Raw genomic sequence first — 2,970 nt, 5'->3', positions numbered from 1 at the left:
TGCAACAGAACCCAATTGAGCAGGTAGTTCGGATCGAAATGACTGTCCACACCAGTGCAGCTGCATCTCTAAAGACATAATATATATTCCAATGTAAGGAGGAAAAATGGACAATTATTCAGAGCGAACTTACTTGCAACTTTGTTATCAATGGGAACGTCGAGACTTACGATACTTGTACGAGATTTTGGTGCAACTTGTTGACGGTCGTCTTCACCGTTTGATACAGAACCTCGTCCTGATCGCATGTCACTTCCTGTTTGGCATGGGAAAATGCTCTCTATTAGACAAAAAAACTTCTTCCGACTAATCGAACAAAACTCTTACCAAAGTATTCAAATTGATGTCCACCTGCTTCCCGTGCACGGTCACACTCAAACTATCTCCCTTGAACAGCTTCGGGACGGAGCTCGCGCCGAACATCTCCTGCAGCGTTTCGATCAGACACTCCTTGAAGTGCATCTTATCCGGCTTGACAGCAGTGGCCGCCTTCACCATGCTGCCGCTCAGCTCCGACTGCAGCAAACTGGCCAGAACCGTGTCGGCGTACATGTCATTAACCGGTGTTGCCTGCCATTCCATGACGGCGATCTTCCCATCGAACGACAGGTCGATGCATTCAAATACTCGAAACTTTTTATCACCATCCGCCGCTTCGGAGCTGACCGTTCCGGGACCACCGATTCGCTCCAACAGCAGCCTCAAGCTAGCGATCGAGCCCTGCCAGTAGAGACTCTGCCGCTGGGTCACCACCGACATGCTCATGTCGGTGTATTCTAAGGAATTAAAAAAAATGCGTTGAAACGTAGTTGGAGACGTAGAAATCCGAATACTTACTCGACAGATCGGACGCCGCCAGCAGGTGATACTTGAAGTCCCGCTTCACCAAAACCCCGGACAGCTTATGGCTCTCTTCGGGGCTCTTAACTGCCAGATTGCCCATCACCTTGGCCGTCTTCTCGCCCCGGAAGTACAACTCCACAGCGTGTGTATTCTTCGGATTGTACAACGTTATATTGGCATTCGGATCGTTTTCGTACTCCCTCTGAAGTGCTGATTTCAATCGATTCATTTCGTTCTGTTCCCCATGCACCAGAATGACGTGTGTCGGTTTCAATATCCGAATGAATTCACTGGTCTGCTGGTAATCGGTGTGAGCCGAAAACGAAATATAATCGACGGACATGTTGAGCGGGATCTTCTGTCCGGACATGCTGGTGATTTCCTCCGGCTCGGAGAGAACAGTCTTCGCGAGAGTTCCCTCGACGCAATAACCGGCGATGATGACCCCGTTCTTCGGATCGGTACACCAAGTCTCGAATAGTTCCCGGGACAGACCACTCTGCATCATACCGGGCGAGGCCATCACGACACACGGTCCGATGTCCTCGAAATGATCGATGCCCTTCAGGTTCGAAATGTGACGGAATACAAACGGATTGTTGACGGCAATTTGCCTCCGAATTTTGTCGTTCATCGCGTTGATATACGTCTGGTAGACGGCCATACACTTTTTCGCCAGCGACGAAGCATAGTAGATGGGAATTTCCTGCAGCTCCGGATTCTGGCTCCAGTATTCGTCCAAAATCAGCAGCAATTCTTGGGCCCTCCCAAGAGCGAACACCGGAATCAAACACCGACCACCCTGCTGGACAATCTTCTGAATTAGAGTGGTGAATCGGCTTTCTCGATCCTCCCGCTTCTCGTGAATATGCGTCCCATAAGTAGATTCCGTTATCAAAACATCCGGCTTCATGGCCGGAATCTCCGCCGCCATCAAGTGACGATCTTCCTGCCGGGAAAAATCCCCCGTATACAGAATCTTAACCCCTGCTATCTCAATCATAAACATCGCTGCACCCAGCACATGCCCCGCATTGTACGCCCAAAACCGCACTCCCATCACGTCCCGCTCCTCGTGGAAATTTATCGTCTCAATCTTCTCCATACTCGCCTCCAGATCCGTTTCCGAGTACAACATTTGCTCCGTACTGATGTTGCTAACCTTGATGTAATCCGACAACATCCACCGGTAGATTGCTTTCGTAGCATGGGTCATGAAACACCGTCCCTTGAAACTCGTCTTCTGCAGGAACCACGGCAGCGCCCCGCAATGGTCCAGATGAAAGTGCGAAATGAAGAGCAGATCCACCTCGTCCGCTTCGATCAGATCCACGAACGGCAACGCATCCATCCCGGACAAGCCCGGATGGATGCCGCAGTCCAGCATGATCTTCTTGCCCTTGAACTCGAGCATGATGCACGAACGGCCCACCTCCTGACCGGCACCACTGGAAAGGGGAAAAAATATGGAATCCAACGTCGCTCAGTGGATATGCAATTAAATAGAACTTACAGCGGCCGTATGAGCAGCAAGTCGTTTTCTTCGGCCGGAACCTGACCGTCAGCTTTCCGTTTGTGAGCCATGGTCTAAATGTAAGAAGTTTTCCCGCTGTTGAACTGTGTTTCTTTACTCGTCTCCAGTTGCATTCACTTGTAAAGGGTAGAGAGGCTCACAATTTAATAGAAATGGCGTATAATATTTAGCACTTTTTCACAAAATCAATCGGACGTTTATTTTCTATAGATGTTTGGCAACGCACAATGAGGGCAATCGAATTAATCCGGTGACAGCTGCCGGTTGCCAAAATAAACAAACCTCGCGCAATATTTGAAAAGGGCCTGTCATCTTTTGTCAACAAAACTTTTAAGGACATTCTCGCGCGAAACGCAAACACCCCCGCATACCAAGGACACTACCGGGAAGGGGAAAATTTCCCCTACCCGATGGTGTTGTTATAGCGAATTTGTTTATTATTCAGTTCCAACCTGGATCGGGTATCAAGATTGGGTCTGCTTGTATTCTGACAAACGTCAGTTTGATCGTTTGTTTTTAAAACCTACCTCAGGTTGAGGTTCGCACTGACAAAAAGTTCGGTTTCGCACTGGGTTGGAACTGGTTCCAACCCC

The 2,970-nt window shown here is 49.1% G+C and overlaps 1 protein-coding gene across 1 annotated transcript; it reads right to left on the bottom strand.

Annotated features, from left to right (window-relative positions):
• Positions 1-78: 78 nt before the first annotated feature.
• On the bottom strand, positions 79-2,586 carry Cpsf73 (cleavage and polyadenylation specificity factor 73). Its single transcript, XM_065225484.1, has 4 exons — positions 2,357-2,586; positions 838-2,291; positions 328-776; positions 79-256 (listed from the first exon to the last, which is right to left on the bottom strand). Exons 1-4 carry the CDS (start codon positions 2,425-2,427, stop codon positions 167-169), a joined length of 2,064 nt encoding a protein of 687 aa, XP_065081556.1. The 5' UTR covers positions 2,428-2,586; the 3' UTR covers positions 79-166.
• Between the last annotated feature and the right edge of the window lie 384 nt (positions 2,587-2,970).

The sequence above is a fragment of the Ochlerotatus camptorhynchus genome, unplaced genomic scaffold, assembly GCF_037179485.1.
Source record: "Ochlerotatus camptorhynchus isolate MF236.1 unplaced genomic scaffold, CSIRO-AGI_Acam_v1.1 ptg000230l, whole genome shotgun sequence".
In the NCBI taxonomy this organism is placed as follows: domain Eukaryota; kingdom Metazoa; phylum Arthropoda; class Insecta; order Diptera; family Culicidae; genus Ochlerotatus; species Ochlerotatus camptorhynchus.
The sequence above is the reverse complement of the archived record's forward strand: the minus strand, read 5'-3'. Positions and strand labels throughout refer to the sequence as shown.

Excerpts from the sequence above, each read along its gene's own strand:
- Cpsf73 (XM_065225484.1), bottom strand. The coding sequence starts at position 2,427 with ATGGCTCACAAACGGAAAGCTGACGGTCAGGTTCCGGCCGAAGAAAAC. Across the intron at positions 2,292-2,356 it reads TTGCTGCTCATACGGCCGCT|TGGTGCCGGTCAGGAGGTGG; the intron begins GTAAGTTCTATT and ends TCCCCTTTCCAG. Across the intron at positions 257-327 it reads ACATCAATTTGAATACTTTG|GAAGTGACATGCGATCAGGA; the intron begins GTAAGAGTTTTG and ends CATGCCAAACAG.